This window comes from Branchiostoma belcheri, unplaced genomic scaffold (genome assembly GCF_001625305.1).
Source record: "Branchiostoma belcheri isolate BF01 breed outbred unplaced genomic scaffold, Haploidv18h27 scaffold4, whole genome shotgun sequence".
Lineage (NCBI taxonomy): Eukaryota > Metazoa > Chordata > Leptocardii > Amphioxiformes > Branchiostomatidae > Branchiostoma > Branchiostoma belcheri.
The window spans coordinates 5,513,196-5,536,965 of record NW_017804020.1 but is presented as its reverse complement, the minus strand read 5'-3'; the positions used below and the strand labels follow the sequence as shown (position 1 = coordinate 5,536,965).

General features: G+C 40.4%; 1 protein-coding gene across 1 annotated transcript in view; it reads right to left on the bottom strand.

Annotated features, from left to right (window-relative positions):
• Positions 1-1,351: 1,351 nt before the first annotated feature.
• Positions 1,352-23,770, bottom strand: part of LOC109476954 (voltage-dependent calcium channel subunit alpha-2/delta-3-like) — a 36,065-nt gene continuing 13,646 nt past the window's right edge. Inside the window, exons 3-37 of the mRNA XM_019777973.1 lie at positions 22,519-22,578; positions 20,276-20,447; positions 19,943-20,074; positions 19,499-19,559; positions 18,971-19,121; positions 18,540-18,704; positions 18,183-18,296; positions 17,805-17,883; positions 17,401-17,450; positions 16,864-16,947; positions 16,386-16,421; positions 14,165-14,221; positions 12,645-12,725; positions 12,206-12,280; positions 11,868-11,960; positions 11,509-11,580; positions 11,222-11,283; positions 10,906-10,976; positions 9,761-9,809; positions 9,120-9,238; positions 8,418-8,517; positions 7,583-7,672; positions 7,191-7,294; positions 6,927-7,010; positions 6,731-6,792; positions 6,170-6,220; positions 5,907-5,969; positions 5,705-5,775; positions 5,468-5,546; positions 5,209-5,261; positions 4,945-5,006; positions 4,630-4,747; positions 4,304-4,416; positions 3,840-3,928; positions 1,352-3,706 (exon numbers count right to left, since the gene is read on the bottom strand). Of these exons, the coding sequence (XP_019633532.1) occupies positions 3,599-3,706; positions 3,840-3,928; positions 4,304-4,416; positions 4,630-4,747; positions 4,945-5,006; positions 5,209-5,261; positions 5,468-5,546; positions 5,705-5,775; positions 5,907-5,969; positions 6,170-6,220; positions 6,731-6,792; positions 6,927-7,010; positions 7,191-7,294; positions 7,583-7,672; positions 8,418-8,517; positions 9,120-9,238; positions 9,761-9,809; positions 10,906-10,976; positions 11,222-11,283; positions 11,509-11,580; positions 11,868-11,960; positions 12,206-12,280; positions 12,645-12,725; positions 14,165-14,221; positions 16,386-16,421; positions 16,864-16,947; positions 17,401-17,450; positions 17,805-17,883; positions 18,183-18,296; positions 18,540-18,704; positions 18,971-19,121; positions 19,499-19,559; positions 19,943-20,074; positions 20,276-20,447; positions 22,519-22,578 (3,030 nt within the window). The 3' untranslated portion in view covers positions 1,352-3,598. The remainder of the gene's footprint in view (positions 3,707-3,839; positions 3,929-4,303; positions 4,417-4,629; positions 4,748-4,944; positions 5,007-5,208; positions 5,262-5,467; positions 5,547-5,704; positions 5,776-5,906; positions 5,970-6,169; positions 6,221-6,730; positions 6,793-6,926; positions 7,011-7,190; positions 7,295-7,582; positions 7,673-8,417; positions 8,518-9,119; positions 9,239-9,760; positions 9,810-10,905; positions 10,977-11,221; positions 11,284-11,508; positions 11,581-11,867; positions 11,961-12,205; positions 12,281-12,644; positions 12,726-14,164; positions 14,222-16,385; positions 16,422-16,863; positions 16,948-17,400; positions 17,451-17,804; positions 17,884-18,182; positions 18,297-18,539; positions 18,705-18,970; positions 19,122-19,498; positions 19,560-19,942; positions 20,075-20,275; positions 20,448-22,518; positions 22,579-23,770) is intronic.

The window sequence follows — 23,770 nt, the reverse complement described above, 5'->3', positions numbered from 1 at the left end:
TGGGTGAATCGGTTATCGCCATGCGTTCATATTTGGTCCACAAATCCCGAGTCTTCCGGTACAGAGGTTGCAGCGGGAAGTTTGGAATGTTTAAAGCAAGAACACAATCTAAGAATGTCAATATAGAACAGCCTCAGGGGCGTTATGCAGCCAATAGCAATAAAATGCTCTCGTGCCCTTCAAACATTGTAAAGTAAAGTAAATTTACTCCCCAAACATGTGTGGAACCCGTTGTTCTTGGGGTGCTACATGGCTTCTGTAGGAAATACCGAATACATGACGGTACTTTGGTTTGGTTCTCCTGTTTATGGCCTACTGATTTATAAAAGAGGTGGTTCTTTAGAACTATTAAGCAATAAGGATTGAATGATTGATTGATTGATTGATTGATTGATTTGTTAAGTACCATTGGGTCTGATTAAGACGAAACGTCTTCAAGTACCCATTTGGACAACGGATAAGTTGCTGTCGCGCTCCTAACAACTCCAATACGCACGAGGAAATAGGAATGCGGACTTGCCAGGACTTTCCTCTACATGTACATGTTGCTGCCGCCAGAAGGCGCTATCTGATCACGTTCTCACAGGAAGCACAACTTTTGGGAATTGTGAAGTTGAATCAGGGAGTTGGTGAGGTGTGTGAATTAGAGTTGTCCATGACATGTAAATCACTCGTTGTTATGTGAGTCACTTATCTCCGGGCTTTTAGCGTCGCATGGAGAATTATCACATTAAAGTCTCAGAGGGATCGAAGTAACAAGATTGATCTAATAAACGCCTCAAACGGAGTACAGATGATGCTATTGTCTAACGACAATTAGATTACACCTCTACAATATGAACTTCCAGCCGACAAGTTGACTCCACTAGTACTTATTTATTATGAGTAATGTCAAGGTTTCCTGGTTGATGTTATGATGGTTTGGGTATATTGGGACTGTCGGTGTGAACATAAAACTTGGTATTTATAAATGTTACAACAAGCTTACGAAGAGAAGTAAATGATATGAGTTTGCGTAAAATCTGAAGAAAAATTATCAGTAGGAAAGTCCAAATTATCATCACTGCGAAACAAGAAGACGTTGAATTGAACAAAAGCGGTTTCTCTCTGTTTCTTTTTCACAATATCCACTTTTAAATGCTGTAAGGTATGTGGATTACTAATGGCTGCAATATAACCTTGAGCGCAGGGGGCGTCACTTAATGGATAGAACGGAACGCTGAAAGAACGGCAGTGGTTTGGTACACCGTCTTCGTAAACAATACTTCAAGTTTGTAAACAATACTTGCTCACCGTCGTCGTAAATCTGTAAACAAGGCAATTTACTACTCACACGACACAACTACAGTTCCAGACAAATAGAGAATAATTTATTAAGAAACATTTCAGTTTCACATAATGTACAAATCGACATGGCAACATCGTTCAAAAAACAGATACACTCTCAGTAGCCAGAGTCCGAAATAAACTCGACACCAAGTTATAAGAATACATACATAATGTATCTGTGGCATCAGACTGCAATCCATGCATGCATGCATCTTCTTGCTATCGCATATAGTGCTATGTTTAAATTGCACTGGCTTGTCAATCAGAAATAGAAGCTTCATTTGGATTAAGACACGAAAAACCAAATTCTTTTCAAACAGTCACACACAGATTTGTTAATATGTGCGCACTACAAAGTAAGCTTGTTAATATTGACATATTGACAGTGTTCAATCAATCAACTTAAGGTTATGTTCAAATCTCTGTTTTTGTTCTTTACAATTATCGTACAATACTTTCTGTTGAATATCATTACTGTAAATTGTGGTCATCGGCTCAGATATCAATCTATTCATACCTGTAAACCACAGATCTCCCTTTAGTGTGACAAGTCTACGTTCCTTATCCCCGTAAATAAATTAATGCCCCTCCTTTACATCGGTATCCGGTTTCCAAACATATTCGAGCAATGTTAACAAAACAAAGTCATGTTTATCACTCAATGTAGAAAATAAGAGACTTCTTTTTAACCTGTACATTTTAAAGCAGTACTTTCAACGGTTTGCAATCGTAATCTGACAAAAAACTTGAAATGAGGCAAACATCGAAAGTGATCGTTGACGTGTATGTGTACAGACGTCTACATGTATTAGTTTTTTTTTTCTTGTACAACAGTCCTTTTTCAAAAGCTTCTCCAACCGTTAGCCTCAGACCCAGTCCTGTTTGGCTTTAGATCGCGCCAATCGTGGCTTTTCGTTCAGGCGCGATGGCTGGGTAGCAACGGGTGGAGTCGACTAAAGCTGACCAAGCCTGGGTCTCAGGCTAGCGATCACAGCATATAAGGCAACAGTACGTTTCTAAGATTCTATTAACATTCTCCTGGTTAATGAGCTGACATTTCCACAAGCATGTTACATGTTCTCCTATATGTTCATTAATGAAAAGAATCTACGCTATATAGTCTTGTGATTATTGAGATTCAGAAGCTGCAGCATCTTTTGATTATTTACATTGCTATCAGCCACTTTTCGTTCTTCATATCCAAAAAAATACGTCAGGCTAACACAAGTGTCCCTAATATGGGTGACTCTATTGGATTAATACCTATTCTGTCGACCATTTACTGTTCAAAATGGTCAGATGGCTTTGAAGAAGAAAAAAAGCCTCAAACGCGGCTTTCGCTATTCATAGACTGGGTGATTGTTTGTGATATTTAAAATCTGACCAAGGACACGCCTACCCTTTTACACGATGGACCAAAAGTATGTGACAATGTCTTAAATGTATCTCGAGCTCGCTATCTTTCTTCCCCATGTATTTCTCTGTGCCTTCTCATTCTACTTCACAGAAGGTATAAAAAATAAAACATCTGTTTTAGTTGATGTAGACGAACATATACGCATACGCTAACTAAACCAGATACACACCACTAGTTAACAATAAATGACAACGCTAACTAGAACGTACAACGCTAACTAAACACTAGAACTCGATGTTTAGAGACCCCAGTCGTGATAATAAAAAGTAGGAGGTCGGGTAAATACAGACTTCGTAACATTGGCAAAAACAACAGTTGCCAAAATTTTTCTTCCCTTTGCTACTTACAAAAGACACATCCTTCCTTTCTCACAAAACTCTTGAAAACCCGCAAAACTCGCTCTGTGCTGCGTCCGAACAGAAATGAATAACCATAATGATCCTTTTCTTGTTAAATCTATGTTTCAAATACGCGGTCGGTGACTGCATTTCAACAGAGCGTAATAGATATCATCGAGGCTATGTCGACTACGAGGACACAAAGAATGGAAAATGTCCACTGAACAGAAACCTTGAAACATCGACTTGATGAGGCAGACCAGAACATGTTGGAAAATTGACAACACTAATCGGGTGTACGGTCTTCAAAAATAGAAGAACATTGGAACGCGTGCACACTTGTACAAGTTACAAGAAGTCACAAGTAACTATACGATTAGCGGTTGTCAGATACATCATATAGAAAGAGTAAAATATTTCCTCTTTGTTTGGACACTTGACTGTCATCATGCACGTCATTGCACTCGGAGTTATTGGAGTATTATGCGTTGTCTGTGGCGCCACCGCGCGGTCCTCACGTGCGCGGCAGGAAGGCTTCTTTGGCCGTGAAGAGAAGAGTGAGGAGCAGGAGCAGCGGAGACACCACCAGGGAGCTGGCGCGTCCACACTTCTTCGGATCTTCCTGTAGACCCAAACATCAATCCATCGGTAAGAATTGATCTAGCAAAGCTACAACTGAGTAGAAACATTTGAAAGGTTGCTATTACTTAACTTTTTCTTTAAACTTTCCAGAATTGGAATAACAAGGGTCTCACCTTGGGATGGTAGTTGTAACATTTATCAGGGCGGCGGCGTACCTTCTGTGACAACCGTCTCTCGCAGAGCAGGGTGTCGTTAGAGCCATGTGCACAGCAGTAAAGGAATACAGACTAGGTACGGAATGAAATGTTCTACCACATAGTTTTCAATTAGTTATGAATATCGAAATGCATAGTGGTTAATGCAAAATCAATCAATGCCATCTTAATCGTTGGCGACTACTATAGCTAATGGGTAAGTTCACAATTTTCCATTTGCTATGCTTCACAAAGTCAGCTGATTCTAAAAGTATGAAATAATTGTAAGGATGATACGAACGAGGACTACACAGTTCAATCAAAAGCAAAGATGTCGAATCTATTCAATTAAAAGCAAGCAAATATCACGTGTTTATGTTGTTGTTGTCCCTATGACATCACCTATAATAAACGATGTAAAAATGCCATGACTTGAAGGATATAGCTGACTTCTTGTGGGTCCAGGTTGAAGTTGGAGACGAGGCTACAGGGGCAGCTGTTGTCCACAGCCAGCAGGATCAGGTTGCTGTTCGGCACAAGTTTGATGTTGAAGGCCCTGGAAAATATAAATTAGAAGTGTTCATCAAGTGTAGCCTTAACACTGATAACGAACAAAACGAGGAAAGGATAATTTCCTAGGCCTGCTCTGTCTTCTGATGTGCAGGAACCTTTCAATCCGTGCCATGTGTGGATAACGCAAGTACCGCTATATAATACGATATGAAATCATCCTGCTGTAGGCGATGTTAACTACGCGTAAGGTACTCACTTTTGGCATTCGTTACATTCGATGTAACCGTCAAATCCTATGTTTCCCTTGTTGAGAGAGAAGTTGGCCTTGTACAAGGTGAAGGCCTTGTCACATGGTGCATAGTCTGGTCCTGAACCTGCAACAGAACAGTATAACACACCGCTTAGTACACAGTCTTCCACTTGTACCTGATGTCAATGCTAGCCATGAAAGTTGTCTTTACTTTGATCAGTGCAGTGTTTCTAAGCGCTGTAAATTCCTAAGTCTAGCTGGTAGATAGAATATACTAAGGCGTCTTTGAAAAGCATCAGATGAACACACAGTAAAACATACCTGCTGACGTGTACTCAAACTGTCCTGACAGCAAATTGTACAAACTGAATTGTGCCAGAAGTCTGTAAAAAAAGACGGTAAATTGGTACATTCTACAACATACAGCAAAAGATTTAAAATCTTACAGTTTGAAAATATCCACTCGGGGTGTCCACATAAAACAAATCTCCTATCCATAATAAGGCAAGCAATGCTTCACCCAATGAGTTCTGTGAGTAAGCTTTTTATTTACTTAGCGAAAACGTACTTAAACCAGATACTTACACTGCTAGTTCCTTCGTCCACCACATGACGTAGCCTATCAGGTTCAGAATTGGCTGAAATACAATACACATTTAGATGCAGAATCGATTATAAATCATATCGATGACTATCCTTACCATTGTAACTCCACATTATCTGTGAAGATGAATTTTGTATTTGAATTTTTGAATCTGGAAATTTTAAGGTATGATATTGCCTATACATAAATATCTATATGCCATTATTAGAAACATTAATACTATCATATAGTTGTACTTACATTAAGTAAACGTGTTGCCGCAGCAGTGGAGTCAGCAGAAGTCGTTCTGCACATACCCTGGTAGTCGATGAGGTCAATCCTTCAGAAACAAAGACAGACAAACATGAGTCAGAAAACGCTCCTTTCTACAGCTACAGAAAGGGATATTCTAGTTCTAGTTCTCTATCAGTACGTATCATCCATGCTCTATCAAGTGCCCACCAGTCACAATAAAACGTTATGAGAAAATCCACTTACTTGTCATAGAGGTTGAGTTCTACCATCTCTGACATCATGGTCCCGTCGATCTCACCATAGAATCTTCCGATCTGAAAATATTTGAAAAGTCAGACGATTGACGTGAACCACATGTTTAACCAAAATCTGGTCCCATCAAAGAGCTGCAAAGATTTACTTCAAGAACTGTCGCTCGCCTTAATTACAACGAATTATTTCTTACGTGCTCCTGCTGTTCTGAAACAACGATGTAGCCTCCGTCATCCAACAGATAGCAGTCTAGATCCTGGGGGAGGGAAACATGTACAAGGTATGTTAAGTACTGGTTTTCACTCATAGTTTTCAACAATGAACTCCAGTACATACAGACATTGGTGGCTAACTATCAGGAATGTTCGTCTTAAGGCAGGTAGGTTGGAAGTCACAAATGTCTTAGCTCGAATTCCTTCAGGAGCTTACAAGGGTGTAAAATTAAGTAAAACTCACATCGCTTTCCTCACAGCCCATACAGTCCTGAGGACTGGTGCTGTCTGCACACTGTGTCAGAAAAAGATCGACAAGTAACAAAACTCATTCAAATATGTTAATAGACTAATGTATGAGCAAGTTACGGGAATGTACATGTAACTGGTATACTTTAAGTTAGACAAGTCCTCTAGTGTATACACATGTATCAACTTTATGCGTTGACAAATTACAACATATTGACTAATAGGCATATCTAAACAAGTATCTTAACGTTAGCTCCCACTATGGTATCCTTTAACGACTAGCTCAGGGGAAATCATCGAATCAAGTGTTCTTTGTTGCGGTAATTCTACCAACAATATGGTCTATGGGAATTGAAAGAACCTGAAGTAATTTTCTACCATTTCTATAATGTGCCTCGTTAAAATGGGCAAGTTTAACAACTTTGGGTTCCCTGCTGCTCCTCTAGCTGCCGTCCCACGGGAAATCACTGGTTCAATCATTGCTACGGTACTCTGCAAGAAAACTACATATAAACGTTTACATCGTGGCAGAGCCAAGGTGAAACAGACCACCTACCTGAGCCGTGGCAGCAAAGAACAGGTTACTGAACGATTCGTGGTTCATCTGAAGTCCGGCCACTGTTGAGGAAACACATCAAAGAGAATAGATACCATTGTCATGGAACTGATTACATATGTCATCAATCAATTATTGATCAATAAGCATTTGGGAATGCTATATTTCTTCTTCCATTAGTGTTGAGATGTCCTACCTGCAGCGACTGCCCTCTGCCCACCCTTTTGCAAGAAGATTGCGGTTGATGCGGTCACCACGAAGTTGGTATCATTGGACAGGCCTGAAAATGTATATCATTTTTAGTTTCCGTGCGAATACATTAGAAGATGATACGAACATTGTAGGCAGCTGGATTTGATTCCTGAAGCATCGCAATGAACATTCTATATGCTAGATGTCAATGGTGACCACAGAAACTGTATATATATAACGTTATAGCGAACCCAACATGTCTTCTTACCCTGATCAAACGGTACAGAATACACAAAGTAATCCGGTCCCAGCTCGGCGGCGCGCTTGTAGTACGTCGCCTGGATTGTGTTCTTGGTCTTGTTGATAAAGTCCCTGTGGAGACCGTGAAGGAACGGGTTGGACCGTGAATTGCCCAGGCTATCAATAGACGTGCGCTGTTAAGTGATGCTCTCGTGCTCAGTGATTCTCACAAACGTATAGCATTCCGCATTCCGACACATCCAATATCTGTCATGGCGTCATTCGTATTTCCTGCAATCAAAATCTAGTTCCGGTGGAACATATCCATTACTAGGCGAGGCGACCTCACTTGTAGAATTTCTTTATTTCCCCATATTAGATTATGAGTCTGTATGTGATGAAATGTTCCCAGTGACTCACCTCTCAGTCATCTCGTCAGGATGTTCCAGGTAGGAGTAGAAGCGCGTCACTCCTCCCTTGGTTCCTACGAAAACCTGCTGAATCCCATACCTTAGAGGCAAGGGCACAGTGTTACCCAGGGCATCGACGGATACAGAGGATGGACAAAAACTGTATATTTACTACATTTGAGTCACATATCCATGGTCACATACATGTATCAAGTACATGAAATTAGACAAACATTAGTATTGTAAAATGCACACAGCCAGCTGTTTTACACGCAGAGCATAGACAGTCAACAAGATACTACTGAACACTCAATGCGTCTTTTCTTCTCTTTCTCTGGTTCTTGTACGTTTAATGCCTTTCTAGAAGAGTTGTATGGCCATGTGTTTACCTCCTATATGGTACTACTGTCGTCAAAGTAGCAATGTTAGTAGGAAGATGTCTAAGGCTTAGCACCTGTTTATGAACAAAGCATAAACCTTTACAAGCGCAACACTGGAATGAAGTGGGACTTACCCCAAGTAGCAGTAGTCCGAATTCAGTGAACAATGTTGATGGAGTTCAGCCGAAAATTTTTGGGTAAGCCCCAATTCACTCCAGTGTTGGGCTTGTAACCTTTAGTTCGTTTTTCCTTATATCTGGTGAGGATAATGTATGTAGATTCATGATGGTGCCTCTACACCGTGCTGTGAATCACCTTCACCAATGAACAAGACCGTGATATCACCAGCACCGTGCGTTAGCTATAGTCTCATGTTTTCTCACCAAGGATAGGAGTTACAGGAGAGAGACAGAGAGAGGATAGATTTGCCAGGTGGCTACAGCCGTGCTGCGGTGAGTTACTCACTTGGTGCTATTCTCCTTTACAGCAACATCAACCCAGAAGGAATCCAGTACCTCCGTGATAGCAGCGTCGAACATCACGTGATCCACAAGCTCCCCGTAGCCTGAGGAAAAGGTGCATGACGTAAAGAACACCCAGAACTTAAGGTACAAGTCACTCACTTGTTACCTCTCCGCATCTGCGCCTTGTCGGTCCACACGCCCTCCAAAAACCATGTTTGTAGGGCATCGAATACCACCTGATCTACCGTGTCTTTGTTGCCTGTGGTGTGATTCGTTAACAGGAAGTAATGTGAAAAGGGAACAACAACAGGAGACTCTTGCGAATTCAATAGCAAAGAGCGTTTTGTCCTAAAATTGAATATAGACATTAAAATGAAATTTCATTTTTCGCTATTTGAAGCGGTGGTCAGCTGTAGTAATATCTGACAGTGAGTGTGAAGTAAACGTGCAGCTTACGATGTAACACAGCATACTGTCTGTGATTGTGAAGCTGTTTTTGTTCAAGCAAAAACATGGAAGGCGTCGTGAATGAACATCTTATACATAAATGTGCATTTTATGAAAATCAAATCAAATTGTTTACCCGAGTATCACATAACCGTATCTTACTACATCCAGCAAAGCACCTGCTTATTATTGAAGGCATATCTTTTTGAATATCTTTTATAGTTAATTCAGTAACCAATGGCAAGGAAAAACTCACATTGTTTCGCAATGACCATGTTTTTCCCGTTGTTCTTGTTCTCGTTCTCCAGATACCTGACGATGGCGTCCAGTTGGGTCATGTTGTTCGCCTCAGCAGTGGTGAGCTGACAATACTTCCTGTACGGTACAGAAACACACGGTTTGTAGATACTACTGACGTGGCTGTTTAGCATGCACAGCCAGTGCTGCACAACTGTTATACACAACTAGCCTGTGGCTATTTGCAAAGGACTAGCCCTTCTGACAAAGACAAGCATTACAATGGGATATGACATGGACAGCATAACAGTACCTGCATAACAGTACGTACATGTACCTGCTCACGTTAAAAGGCACATAACATTTCCCAATGTCAAAACGTCTAATTCTTATTCGAACTGAATCAAAGGATAATGATTAGGGTAATTGCGTTGACAATGGATTGTTCTCACAACGACACGATGCCGGAAGAGTAGGGCGGTCTACGAGTGGGGTGTGGGAAGAGTAGGGAGGTCTACGAGTGGGGTGTGGGGAAGAGTGGGGAGGTCTACGAGTGGGGTGTGGGGAAGAGTGGGGAGGTCTACGAGTGGGGTGTGGGTATCTGCTTCTAACTTTGTACATTTGGATATTTTGTGAGTGTGAATTGCATGATATCGGTACCATTTAGCCAGTACTGGCCCCGTGGCTCCTTTTCGAAGTGGATCAAGACCTGTGAGGAAATATAATCACATATAAATGAAAAATTATCACATGTTATCCATGGTCAAATACCAAAAAGTATGTTATTGATGACTTTATTGGCTAGTTTAACTATGCAACGTAGCGACATGTCAAAAGGTTATCAATACATTTATTATATAAGGTTTCATAACCTTTTATCGCACATAGATTACCATTTGATAGATATTCAAGCGAAAAATTGTAGTTTCATCGTACGAGGGTTGCTGTTATATGTGTATAGATAGTATAGTTACAATACATGACAGGGGCCTTTCTATATACTAGACAGAAGTAAAAAGTTCTCAGATAGAAAAAGCAAGAGTTTGCACAAAAATGGCACACAACTAGATTGGCTCGGGCACCAAGCATGCAATAAACAATGGTCATTTCATGATTAAACAACTTAAAAAGACGCTTAAGCTTATTAAGCAGGCGATCAGGATGCGTGTGTTGTCAGCTCCTGCAGTGGTTCTTTATTCAGTCTCCGCGCAAGTCGTTTTTAAACAGGCTGTGCAGTTGGGCGGTAGTTTCTGCAGGCAAGCTAAGCACCAGATAATAAAACGTTTCCTTTGCAAATTATTGAAAAAAGGGTACATAACCGACATTGGAAGACGGGCTAAAATTTATATAAGTTTCAGAATGTAAAAAAATATGAACGAAAAATGACAAACTTATGATATTTTTTAAGCCTGCTGGTAGGAGTGGTTTCCTTCTCCTTCGTCTTCCAAAAGTGTGCAACACAAATAAATGCTTTAAAAATTTTACAAACAGAACATATATGTAATTCGTCCAGTGTGCAGTGATCTAAGACATCGTGTCTCAGCTAATAAAACCTGTTTCACCACGTACCATTTCTTCTCAGCATTCCTGTATGTGACGTGTGTGAGGGTGAGGAGAGCGTCAACAACAGGACAGTACTTATCATCAACCAATCAGACAAACGCCCAGAGTGTGGAAAGTACTGTATGCATCAAGTTGAGCTCGGTGGTCATTTTATGAGAGAATACAAAAAAATCCCGATGACCTGCTTTAACGTAAGTTATGTTTAATAAAGATGATGTATGATGATTAAGAAGACATCTTACCTTTGCTCCTATCTTTTACCGTTCCTTGGACGAAGTATTGTCCATAAGGACGGGGAATCGCAATGCCCAAGCTTTGAGATAAACACAACACATTTATTTAATTCTGTTACACAAAATGAGAAAATAACGCGAAATATGTATACGGCCCCAAATGGATAAAATACTAGTAGTAAGGTACAAGGTATCCGGACTGTGCATGGTAGCATCGAGGAAAGTATCACGACAACACGGTTGATATTGTTTGCGAAAATAACACCAAATAGACTAGCAAAGTACCAGCAAAAATTAGAAGCTACAAATAGTACATAAAACTTACCTGAAGGGAGTTTCGTCTATTTTTGTGAAGTAGTAATCATTTATGTGGACCATCACTCTTTTCTGTAATAAAGATAAAGACACAGATGAGGGAAGGGAGGGTCTTCTATTGCTTTGTATGTCATTCAAGTCACTGGAGTCACTTTCATGTGATTCACCTGCTTTTCTTCAAATGCTCAGGGCTATCAAATAGAAATAAGGACAGAAAAGTATCTAGTACGATTTATGAGTACAACAATTTTATGGGAGAGTCATTTATATGTAGTATATTGTATACAGTATACTCACCATGTTGTCCAGGTGTTCTTGAACTGTGAAATTTAGTTCTCCCGTCTCACGTTTGACCATGCTGGTACGTAACTGAGAATCAAAAGACACACACGGCATGGTTACATCATGCCGTGCGCATGAACTGGTACCCGGTCAATTTCATACAGAAAGCATAGAATGATATTGCGGTCAACAGGAAAGGAGATGTGGTATAAATCAGGTGCTTGTTTCAGTATCCACGCCTTCACAACCATTCGTGAAAAGCCGTTTCAACGTTTGGTTTTTTGGACGTGTTTGTGCATATGATGATGAATCTCAAAATCGTCCTGAAAACCTATTAATTTTGTAAAAAAAAAAGACCATGGAATTCTCCTTACTTTCTCTTCCGCGTCAGAAATTTCGACTTCACCTAAATCCACGCTGTTGTAGTTGGGTTTGGTGATCGCATCTCCTCCTGGATCCATGACAACCTTGGACAGAACACACGTGAAAATCAGATTTCACACATATGAAATCTAAACGTAAGAATTTTCACATCTTTACGTCACGTTCTCAAGCCACACTTGACGCTTGTACAGAATGGATATATCAAATTGCAAACCAATCAAACAGAACAATTAAAAACAGTAAGTGAAACTCTTCACTATTTTCATCGACGACATTTTACGAAGTAAACGAAGACGATCGACAAGTACTAGTAAACAAACATGATTACCGTTGGTCGAAGGTCTGGATGGGTCAGGATGTATCCGTTGTTGGTGATGACAAAGGCGTAGCCATTCACACCCATCTACGTGACAGTGGTTAGGCACAAGAGCGGTCTACAGGACTGTCCTTTAAGTACATGTCTACTACCGGTATACCACTACGGTGTCAACCATTCTCCAACGTATCATTTTGAATTTAAACTATTCAGTACAAAAACGGCCACATGTTATCAACGATGTCAGGAAACACGACAAAAACTCACATCATCTCTCAAGACACAACAAACAGCAATTATTATCAGGTATTCAGCAACAGTTTCAATAACGATAAAAACAAATGCTGTGTACGGCTTTGGTTTTATATAGGCGCCACTATGACATTCATATGAGATCCATACAGATCTACACAAAACTCGACAAGAAGCTGTCAAAGAGTGCTGATCTGACCTTGAGCGGCGGAGCGAGCTTCATCAGCTCACTCACGGGGACATCAATCCCCACAACTCCGAGGAGATTTCCTTCTAAACTCTGTCAAAAAGTTTAAAAGAAAAAAAGTATTAGAAGATATATTTACCGTTTACAGTGCTGAGAACAGAAGATGTTGCAATCCAGGAGCTTTGAAATACATCTACATGTATCTATTTACACATTATTTGTGACGTCTTGTTTATCTTTCGCACGGTTTTACTTTGCTCAAAATTAAAAGTCATGGAGATTAAAATCATCGATTTTTTCCACATATTTCGATAAAATACGTTACCAAGCTGTGAAGAAAAGCGTTTTAGCTGTTACATATGTGAAGCATACATCAACACTCGGTTAGATCGGTGGACAGTGACATTCTGGGATGATTGTTAATGATGTTGCAAGGTGTAATTCAGAATCTGTGGTCCGGTGGGGACAGGAATGTTTGTTGTGTGTTCGGGAATGCTGTTGTTTGTGTGTTACCTTTCTGCACCCTGAAAATGATATGTTAGTTTGAATGTGGGTATTGTGTTTCTCGTCGTCGGTATGTTTCAAGCCGCTTGGAGTTTAGACGCGGTCTGGAACGTAGAATTCATTCATTTGCATGTGATTCTTCATATATTCTTCATATATTATTTTAATCTTGTATCAGTTCCAGTGCACACTTTTCGAAAAATCTACATCCGTACTTGCAGCAATTATTTCCCTACATCGCGTTTTTTAAATATTTTCCAACTAAGTGGCAAAGCATCTTTGTATGAAAATTAGAAAGTTTCGTGAAAATGAAAAAAAAATCAATACAAACTAAGTTATGACTTAATTCATCTACGAACGTATAACGGATGCGTGCACGAATCCCTATGCGGTAGAAGAATCTTAGGGAAAAATTGATGATTATCAAAAAAGATGATGCAACGAAGCGATCACAGAGAAAGGGGATGCAACAGTATCATAAGTGTTCAGAAAATTGGCATAAGTAAAGAAGTGTGAATAATATCAGCATATTTGCTTCTAAAGCTTTCAACATCTGTGTCGAACATTACACCGCTCCAATTGTCTGCAATATATTTCATTTTAATCTCAGGAAAGCACAACCGAGTCCTGGCTGCACAGGTAAATGTATAGTTCTGATGTCAATATCATTTGGATGTCATGGATAGCCCCCAAAATAAATAAAAGTTACATATTACTCCACCTTAGTGATCTGCAAGGCCATTGCAATAGATTTTTGTGCTTTATATGAAACAAATTAAGTATTGATTTTGTTAATTCAAGATATGCGCGCATTTGAAGGAAAGGACCAGATGGTAGGGAGACTATAGAGTGAGACACATGATTGTGATCATATGTCTAATTGCTGAGGTATTCTTACCTGTACACCATGATGCAAGGTAACATTTCACCATGACGGGAACGAAATACATTGTTCCGTGTACATGTTCCAGAATGTGAAGATAACAAGCTACATCTAGCACGTTGAAAAAAATCTGTGTGAATCTTACCGTTTTATTCCTCATGTCAAACACGGGTCGTGCAACGGTGGTCATCAAGGCTAGACCCTATGGGAAAGCGTGAAGTAAATTGGGGAAGAGGAAGAGAAATATGTTAGAATGGAACCACAAGCAGATGTGTATCATCTCCTGGGTGATACTCACATGCTGTCTATAATGGCACACTGTCCAACCATCACCCAAACATCAGTCACTACCCTTTCCAAACTTTCCATGCATTTACTGTTCATATCTATGGTGATAGGCATGCTATGATGCAACATATTTAGCGCATACAGCTGAACATTTGTTAGTGCGTAGCTGTACCTGCAACTGCTTACCTCTGGTCTCCACACTACAGTTAGTCCAAGCAAATACCTTCACTACTCGACAATGAAACTAGGGTGCCCTAAGATGTATATAACTTTCCCTGGTTTAAGATATCAGTATCCTTAGATACTGAATACAAACGAAATCAGGTATGAAAATATATCTGTTTGCCAACAGAATGACGTAAAAACAAACTATCCGAAAATACTTTATTGATGATAAGAGTCATATAAACAAAGGCACTATATTCGGTAAATAAGTTGGGTAAGTTCGTACCGCGTGGTACGTCTTACAAATTTCAAAAGACTAACAATAAGATTCCACTGGACATCATTTCAGAAATAAGATCTGATAGTCAATATTGTAGTACGATTTGGTAATGAAGTCAGACGTTCATATGTCTAAAAGATAAAAGTCCATAAATGAACATTACGAATATGATAAGTACTCTCCCCAACAATCGTTTTCCTTTATGTTAATATGATGTAAGTTGATAATATCACAGAAACATAAAGAACAGAAAGTAACTTGTTTTTCAGCTACACAAAAAAAGTAGAAGTCTCCTAGAAAGATATCAAATTTGGATAATGAAAAGTGACAAGGGCGAAACGTTGGAAAAGAGCAGAGTAAAAGATAAGAATTAAAGTATTACCTCTCCGGTGCTCTTCAGTTATATGGATCGCATTTTTCAAAATGGTAGCAAGAGAGAAGAGTGATTCATATCTGGTCTAGATGACGTAATATGGGTTAGTAGGAAGACAAGAGACCGAACAGCTCCGCTGGGTCGGGCTGTCCCGCACGCCAACTGCGCATGCTCCACAATTCCATCCCAGAATTCCATGCTGCGATGCTTATGAGACAACATTGACAGCCACGCTTTTAGTACAGGACTGGACAACACACAGACACACACGAGGACAAACACATGTATACGAGTATACGTCATGGATGCACTCGTGTGCAATTATACAAGTGTGCATCACAATAAAGCCGGGGGAGTTAGTTGGTCGACCGTGGGGGAAACCAGTAGGGTCATTACCAACAGTGGAGCAGGCTTGGAGGGGCCAATTAGGTCGTACATTCAACGTTCAGACTTGTCAGAAAAACGGTTGTTAGTCACAAAAGACATCTGCAGTGTTAAGTGGATGTTAGCTTTGCGTCTATCAAATGTTGCAATCGCATTTCATCAGAAGGATAAAGAATGTAGAGAGAGCAGAGAAGGGACAGAGACGGACAGGACATTTCATGGAGAAGGCATGCCGCTGTGATGGGTGAGCTAAAATGACATTTTCTAACAAGTTATCACTTTGTGCAGTCTCCGGTTTTGCATCTCAGGCAGTAAGTTAGGTTTGTCAAGCGTTGTTGCATCAGCGCAGTCAGAAAATGTAGGCAGGCAGATTCTACACGTATCTGGAGCTGAATCTTTGATGAGCTGATAAAGGTTTGATGTTGCCAGAGGTCTACACTGTCGTGCCAGGTTTATGACTTCGACACATCGTGAAGGAAAGTGGTCGTAAAGATTCACTGTCGTGTGGTGAAGGCAGAGACTTCTACATACATTAATGTAATCCTCTGTCCTTGTCTTACCGACAGGCACGCTAGTGGATGATTTAGTAAGAGCACGCTACGTTAAATTCATTGACGTCTCTTTGACTAAAGGACGTTTAGCTCATAAAAAGGAGGTTCGATTCCTTGGTTACATGCCTCGAGTTTCTTATTCCATAAACCAAAACTAGTTAATAAACACGCGAGGTTCTTTACATCCCATTATCATGAGCATGAACACTACCAACTCCTCTACTGGGTCAGACTATGGTTTATTGTTACGACCGCTGTTATGTGAGGATCCTCATGCCTCCATGCATTGATGCATGAAAGGTCTAGTCTGTTCCTGACACCTTACCTCCGCGTACTTTTGTAACACTTCCTTGTATCTTCCCTGGCAGAAACAAACAAGCAACGAATGGTAGAATGTATGATACCCTAGTGTATATGGCAGGAGTTGACCATAGTCAAAACGTTAATCAGAAAACAAAACATAGTACACAAAAAGCGTCAAAGCCTTTGCTTGAGTACATGTCAACTGTTGCATCATTTCAATGGGCGGCAGCAGTTTATATGTGCTGCCTAACACGTAGCGAATCCAGTCTTTGGCCAAGCAATGGACGAAAAGCACATTTTAGCTCACATCACAGCCACATGGGTCACAATCAATGCTGAAATAGAAGCCATGATGACGCAATACAATAGACGAGAGTGACAGAGATCACACAGAGTCGAATAGAAGAAAGAAGAACAGAATTTGTTGTACATCATCGACTGCTATAGTGTGATGCACAATGTATAACCGTCCCACTGTGAAGTTAACAAACCTCACTAACCGAGCTGTCCATGTAGACGTTGGTCCAGATTGTTCCATGGGCTCTTCTGATAACCATGGGGCGGCTAAGCACGTGGATGTATTTCTACAGGAAGAGGCAAGGCATGGTAATGATAGTATCACGGCAGTCGACATGTGGGGTACATACCGGGAGAACACAAAGATCTTGTAGAAAGTCTTCTCAAAGTGTTGATCCTTTGTTGGGAAAAATGTTGAATTCGTAGCAATTTTAGACGCCTGGCACATTTGAGCTTTTGTGTACAAGGCCAAATGTGCTGAGCAAAGTATACCAGTATGTACAGATGTGGCGGTTATGTGAATTTTCGGTTGTCCGTAGGATGTAACCCCGCAATACATACACAAGACAGAATTCGAAAACTGTACACGAAGTCAAAAAATGACACAAAATTCAATACGATCTCGTAGCATAGTATGAAACAGTATGTCACTTATTCACAAAACGCATCAAGTTGCACATGCATGCAAGCTAGATAGAGCAATTGGTTCAACTGTATGTTGATAGAAATGTCAGACTTACCATGACGTTCTCTTGTACATCAGCCAGTGTGGCAATCTGGGTGTAGTAACCTGACAAGTTGCATAATAGCCATACACAAAGTAATCAATGACAGGTTTGAATCCGGTAATTTCAATGATTTCATTTAACCGCATGTACACAGTGGTTTGAAGTTGCAGTATGGATGGTGTGTAGACGTCTCTGCTGAAAACATGGCTAATACGTGGCCCAATGCCCTTATAGAATATAGCCACAGCACTTCATCCCTTTTAACTACGGTTCAACAAGACCTTAACAAACATCAGGATAAACCTGCAGCTGCAAACAACAAGTCCTTCATTGTAAATATTAGCTCAAAATTGTTCAAAATTGCAGAAGTCAGACATAAGAAAATCCAGTGAATCTGATTTGAAGAAAAATCTCACCCTTGTTAGCGCAGGCCATCCACTTCACCGGCGCAGACTCACCAACTTCGCGACCAATCAGATAGCTGAATACGCGAACCTATTGAAATGGACCCATGGAATTCACACAGAACAGTCAGCTTACAAACCCAACTAAACTACACACGGTCTTGTGCTCCGATGAGAACAAAAATACATAAGACAGATGTGTGGAACTCTAGGTAGATTTTCTTATTCTGTCTACTCGACTGCATGTGGGTATGACTACGAAACGAAGCGGAAATGGAATAAAACAAAGGCAGGGAAACAAGAGGTGTCAAACACATTGAACACATGAAAACTTACTACAAGGAAATCGATAGTCATTGTGAAGCTACACTAGTGTTACCAGTAGCCTACCCTTCTGTCGGGGTGGTTATAACGCCGGAATAGCTGCTCGTAGTTCCGCGGGGCTCCGTCCGTGATCACCATGATGGCCTGGTTACACCACGACCCCTGGCCGGTGTTGTTGAACTGCAGGTATAAAAGAAAGTAGAGCATGTTTGCTGCCGTTGAGTCTACTGATACATAGTTTATAATAATTGAGGAGGCATACCATCGCGCGACCTAAAAGTGCTGCAGCTATACAAATATTAATCATGACATTGAAACAAAGAGAATGTCTCTACATTTACTTGACATCTGAAAACAAAATCACATTGAAGCAAAGCAGACTACTTTAACGTTTGATAACATTAATTCTAAAGGAATACTTACGTCACGGAGCATTTGGAAAGCCGTGTCCAGGGAAATTTCAAAATTTGCCATTCCGTCGGCCTCAAGCTGCTGAACTCCATTTTTCAATAACTCTTTGTTGTCTGATGTAGCTTGCACCAGCGTGCTCTCAAAGCACTTCTCGATGTAGCTGACCTCGTTGTTAAACTAAGGACAACATAAAAATGACATGGTCATTTCAATTACATTGCGAAGATGGACAAAACTGCAAACTACGATTGCACACAAGTTTTGAGGTCAACTGCTTGTGATCAAACGTAGTCTGGAGACTATTGACACTCCCTTGCTTTTTGGAGAAAATACGTATAAGAAACTATTGGGTTCAAAAAAGTCAACCTTCTAGATGGCATGAAACTATGTTGGATTCGCACAATGGCAAAACAAAACTGTCTATTATATGTAACGGAACTCACCGCTATGACATTGAAAAAGTCGTTGTCTGCAAGTGTATTGATAATGGTGTCGACAGTTTGTTTGGCGATTTCTAACCGAAGCCCCTTCATGCTCCCGCTCCTGTCCACCACGATTACAATGTCCTTGGGGGACGTGGCAGCCTGGATGTACCTGGGAGGGATGAAAAAGCGATGTTTCAGCATGATAACGGTACTAAAATATGCACCATTAACTGTCCTAATACTAAAACGACATGTAACTAGAAGGGTAACATTTGCAAAGCAAATGCATAATGTTTACCTTCGCATATGGCCTGGTCAGTTAATTCTTACTCTAACACATTCATATTATATGGTCAGACAGGAATCTAAATGCCTCCTGCTGGAAAATTGCAACATGATGGAACCCAACACTAGTTACCATGGCAGCAGACTGTCTGGTTCAGGTCATTGACCTTATTGGATCCTTCGGTAAACATAATAAACAGGAGAATATATGACAGCAATGAGCAAGCGTCATTCAACAAAAGCGGAAATACTAGTACCCACCATCCTCTATTTCTACAGTCGTAATCATCAATGCCGTTCGGTGCAGGCGTCCAGGCAATACCTATTGTAAGAGAACATAGACACCAATGTCTTTTACATGTATTACTTCACGTTTACACGAAATCAACCAGTCATTGAAGTACTAGTTACAGCTGACCAGTAAGTAAACGTTTTTGTACAACATTGTAGTTACTTACTGATATACTAAAGGTAACAAGAATAACTTATACTAAAAGTATAAGTTAGAAGAAGTATGTCTGAATGATTCCTGCTACCTTTAGTATGGTCAGGATGGTGTAAAATTCTCCCGAAACCATTGTCCAGTTTGACCCTTATAAAGAACATTATGCTATTACGTAGAAATAATGACTTATGTGAGGCATATTTTGCTCCTAAAAGGGACAGAAGAGGTAAATATAACATGCATATGATCGGGGTTCCTACCTGGATACTGGCGGAAAAACCCTGTCGAACTGCCGAAGTACTGCCATGTTAACGTCGGGTCCATTTTACCGTTCTCTATGAAGACAGGGTCGAGTTTCTTGGACCACTTGACGGCATTCAGCACGTCTGGAGCTATGAGAGAACAGAGACATGTCATGCAGGTACAGAACGACTTCGGACTGAACGTATCACTGACATATTACAGCTTTGTAATTCAAAGTAATTAACAAGTCAAATTAATTGAAGGCTGCTACTGTATGATATGTATTGGAAATGATGTAAATGAATAAACCATTCATTATCAATAAGCCGAGTATGGTGTTGATGACAGACCTTCATTGTACACGTTGACCGGCACCTGTACATCGCTCAGCTCCATGTTGACAGGGATGTTGTTGAAATGCTCGTTCTCCTTCAGCTCGAAGTCCGGAGCCAGGCGCGGGTGGGCGGGTTCGCCCGTCTCTTTATCCTTCTGGTTGATGAGCATGGCGTTCGGATACTCATACTAAAGGAGGAGAGGTACAGAATCATTACTTTTCCGTTGCACGTTTTTGATATGAGGGTTTCGTGAGGTAAAAGCTGCTGCGCCTATGGCGCACTTTGTGCATATCAGAAATTGGCAATGGTTTTTCCTTACTTATAATTACCATTAACGTAAAGCACAATCATAATGTCTTTTGATCAGTTTGAAATTGAACCTTGTTGTCTAGACTTGAAGAAGAGGTGACAACAACCGCAAATACAAAAGTAACAAGGTATTACGTGGGTTAACTTATGATACTTACTACTCTCATTTACATATCTACGTTTAGTGGTAGTATATACTAGTGCTTACTCTTAGTCCTTTATAATCGTGTTAAATGTTAATCGTGATTAAAGTTAGTATCAACCCACATAAAGTAAGAATGGTGCATGGTCCAAGTAGAAGTGATGAGTGTTCAATTTTATGAAGTAGACATGGACATGATAAGAATTTAAACAAGTTGAAGACAAACAACACAAGGCTGGAACGTGCACCATGTGTAAGTAGGGAATTACAAATTTTAGTATTAGATAAAGTGGAATAAGTTGAGAGTTATTCTACTATGCACTGTGGCTGGGATATTTGGGGAGAAAGGCAATTAAAGAAAGGCTTTAAAGGTATTTCTGCTCATCCCTCGATTCACAACATAGAATCCAACAGCAGATTACAACATATTCTGGAATTCATCAGATGTCTTTATGAATAGAATCCAGGGACAATACTGTGGAGTTACATCTAACAGAGGACTGCGTGTTGCTGACTCCGCCTTTTCATTTTGTACTGATTTTAATTCCGTCTAAATTGCTTGAACATGTGGCCAGTTGAATGATTCTCATGGGTAAAATACCAATTATATTTTTTTAGATAAGGCTACACCGACTTAATTTTATGGATGACATCCGCGCGCGCATTGATTTTCGCCTGTTCTCCAAAAAAAAAAAAAGATCACGTCCTCCAAGGCTCTGGCCTGGCTCTAGGCTTGCGTAGTCCATGGTAGTTAGCGACAATACGGTGGCGGTAACTTTAGAGGATGGCACCCAGGCTACTAACGCGAAGCTCCACGACTCAAGAACTCAGTACATTCCGCAAAAAGCCAACATGTGCCGGCTTGTCGTATACGTCCCTATGTACTGCCTCAAATTCACAATACGATCTTTGTATTCCTGTGGTTTAGTAGCATTTTTATTTTTGGCCGGAATTTTTTTTATTCGCCCGCGCGCACTAGTTTGGGGGTCTTCAGAGGATGTCATCCATAAAATTAAATCAGTGTGGCCTAAACATCATTTGTATAATGAGCATGACCTGTTAGACATGTCTAGCATATGAGTTTTTCTGTGGTTCTCCCCAACTTCTAACACGTTTTGGTTCAGCTCAAAGAAGCACAGCACAGGACACGCTACTTCAGAACTACATTTGAGTAGGAAAGCGAAGCGGCCAGGAAGTTTCGCAGAGTTTTGGACAGACAGAGCAAGTCCTGAGTGCTTTTTTCGTGGCTTTCTATACTCACAGGAGTTGTCGTCGTGGACGGGCCTAACGATGTTGTATTTGTTGTAAAGAAGTAGTACGTTGTCTTTTCTTGGCAACGAAAGGCTCGTTTTGCTGGAATTTTAAGCTTGGGGCGTAACATTGCATCGATTCTGTCGAACAGTCGGGGTTTGTCTATTTTCACAGTTTTCTGTTAATAAGAGGGGGTCAACATTGTTGTAACAATAAATGAAGAAAAATAGAAATGAAATGTGAAAAATACACAAACATGCATGGTGCGTTAGTGCTGAAGTCGGTTAGATGAACACAATATTTTACTAAAGCTCTTAGCACTGAAGCATTTCATATAAAGCAATTCCGTGCAAAACTAAAGACCGCCTTTAAGTACAGTCCAAGCTTTGTACAGCAAACAAACAAACCAAACCAAACAAACAAACAAGCCGACACACATATGACCAAACCACAAGCAAAATGGTCAACAAATAACAGTGTAACCAAATCCTTAGCTTCGCGAGTCTAGATCTGTACACACACACACTGCCGCAACTTGAAACTAAACAGAACTTACCACAATATCCTTATCGTAGTTGTGATTCATGTTGGCTAGTTCTGCTCGGTTCGACATTTTCTGGAACAAAAAATGAAATTATTAGTGAATAAAGAAACCAGTTTTGACCTATCCGAAACAACCATGGCCTTTGAATGAAACCTAACGTTCTTCATCGGTAGAGTAATCTGACCAATACTAAATATTATACATACATTTACTCATCTATCACCTGGCAGGTGCCTTTTGTAGCAGAATGGCATTCTCAATTTCACATAAACAGGCGGCAGTAAATATCACCAGTGCCGGTATGTGTCTAACATAGCCACAATGTGTAAACTACGAGGATACGAGGATTACATTGAGGCACTGAATTTAGTCAACGATACAATAGTAGAGACCGTTATGAAGCCACATCGTACAAGCTGAAGTACCGTCATCTCTATTGATTTGCACATAATGGTTACACAAGCCCCATGTTATTGGAAACCAGTCTGACGATCTAACGGTCTTTCCCATTAAAATGTAGAACTCAAGGTAAAAATTAGAAGATGCAGTTTTGGAGATAGAATTGAAGTAAGTTCTTATTGCTTATTATACAAAAACGTCATAGCTACACTTGCATCCACACACACAGTTTTATTGTTTTCAAGTTTGACATAACAGGTCCCATCAGTTTAAGCAGTTACACGATGGTCAGATTTGGGCCCAAAAGTCCCACTCCGCTACTATGGAGATCGAATCCCCCGAACCCGCGAATCTTGTTCGATATGACGTCATTCGAATAGAGCGGGCGTTCGATCTGGGGTTACCCGCGGTCATTTACAGTAAAGCCGCTACAACCGGCTACTTCAAGCCCTTTTTTACTTGGGAACCACGGAACAGGAAAAACCCACCTTTCCACAAATATAAACCGTTTTCAAAACATTACATCTATGCCGTGATTTTATTGTGGATATGTAACATGTAACGAAGCTACTGCCGTCATCGTGGGTGACCTTGAAGGTCAGAATTCTTGTTGACGCTGTTATAAAATCCAGGTCCCCATATGCATATCCAAGTGGCACAGCATGCGTGCAAACATGGTATTTTAACCATTCCCAAAAATCGCTCAAATTACCTCATTGAGGGCTTGTTCGGAAGAGGAACGATTTCCGCAGATTTCTGTCTTAGGGATTTTTTAAATATGGCCGCGATTATGAATTATCGGTATTTAAAGTTAAAACACTGCGTTTTTTAGCTCTTCTTTTGACTGTAAGTCGAGTTTTAGTTA